Source organism: Perkinsus marinus (assembly GCF_000006405.1).
Source record: "Perkinsus marinus ATCC 50983 genomic scaffold scf_1104296958152, whole genome shotgun sequence".
Classification (NCBI taxonomy): Eukaryota; Perkinsozoa; order Perkinsida; family Perkinsidae; genus Perkinsus; species Perkinsus marinus.
This window is the reverse complement of record NW_003206888.1, coordinates 1-1566: the sequence shown is the minus strand read 5'-3', so window position 1 is coordinate 1566 and position 1566 is coordinate 1. Positions and strand designations below refer to the sequence as shown.

At 48.3% G+C, this 1566-nt stretch overlaps 1 protein-coding gene across 1 annotated transcript; it reads right to left on the bottom strand.

Annotated features, from left to right (window-relative positions):
* Positions 1-1092: 1092 nt before the first annotated feature.
* On the bottom strand, positions 1093-1254 carry Pmar_PMAR012210 (serine/threonine protein kinase, putative; the record flags this gene model as incomplete). The annotated part of the gene is made up of 1 exon (XM_002774640.1): positions 1093-1254. A coding segment is annotated over one exon (162 nt), but the record flags the coding sequence as incomplete, so codon positions are not given.
* Between the last annotated feature and the right edge of the window lie 312 nt (positions 1255-1566).

Genomic DNA, 1566 nt, shown 5'->3' with positions numbered 1-1566 from the left:
ATATGTACGACCGTACATAGTACGGTATATCACTGCTACAGGTGCTTGCGGTCAATGGCGATCAGGATTATATCACGAACGCGGTGGGAACGACCGAGTGGCTGTTCAAGTTGAAAGGAAGGGAGGGGTACGGCGAAGCACTCCAGCATTCAAGACCCCAAGATATCAAGGTCAGGAGTTTCCTCTATTCCAGTGCCATCTCCTAGCACAACGTCTGTGCCGGAGACTCTGTTTCAGTATCCTGGAATTGGCGTCGTAGGAACGTCGCGCACTTCTCACTACCATAATGGAGCGAAACTCGCATTTGTCGAGGTGGAAAGCACATTATGGTAGGAATCATTGAGGGTGTCTGTTCAGGTGAAGAACGCAGGCCATCGAATAATGCTCAATCAACCCAGAGCGATGCAAGAGATATTCCAATCTTTCCTCAGCGATAAGCTCTGGTGATACGGAATCACTCACCAGTAGAATGCTGGCCTGGACACCTTTCACTCTTCAACAGTTAGCGCTCAATACCACGAATTTTCCTCATTTCGCCATCGCTCGATATTCCCGCTTTTGGGCTTATCATGCATTTGATCCCAGAGATTTAGGCGCCAAGTTATTTTCTCGATATTTCCTATTTCGCCGTCATTGAGAATTTGTTCTCAGGGACCTAGACTATGACGCAAATATGTCCTGTGTTACAGTCAATTCGGGATTATTATATCGGGAAACAAGTGGCCTTGACTCGTATGGGGAGTTCCCGGGAGGAACACAGTGTTCCTCACGGGCATGCACGAAATTTTTCAGTGTTCCGAACACTGAAAATTTCGGGCCAAGTAAGCCGAATTCTCACTAGAAGCACAAACCCTCACTACACCTTTTCCCGTACAAGTTTGACAAGTGAGCAAGCAAGGATGACGGTGTTACAGCTTGTAACTTACAAGCAAGTTTGACCTTGAGAGTGAAGGTCTCCCGGTAGAGCAAGTTCACGGATAGCCGAAAGACAGATTACCTGCCTATCCGCTATCCGTGAACTTGCTGAATCGAGAAACCTGTCACAGTGGATCGGGGATCACAGCGAAGTCCTAGAGCCACTATTGCATCAGCGTGGCTCGGGCTGAAAGCTTACGGCTAGGCCGAAGTCGACTATCTTGCAGCAGTTGTGCTCATCCATGAGGATATTCTCCAGCTTGAGGTCTCCATGGACGACCCGTTTCGAATGACAATAATGAACTGCTTTTGCTAATTGATTGAATATACGCCGGGAGACTGAGTGAGATGCCAATATCGGAAGAGTCACGTTCGTTATCTATTGTTCTCATCAAGAGGGCCATGCCTTTCAACGAACCGTCGCAATTATCCTCCGCTTGCCAGCTCCATCACGAAGCAGATATACTCTGGATGATCCACAACGTCGGCCATGCGGATGACGTTAGGATGACGAAGAGCTCGCAACGTGTCGATCTCAGTGTAGACTCGCTGTAGTCTCCAAACCTGCTGAAGCTAGATTTCTTCACCAACTTCATAGCGACTCCTCTTTCGTGGTTGAGTCAACAACCTTCACGACTTCGCCGTAGCCAC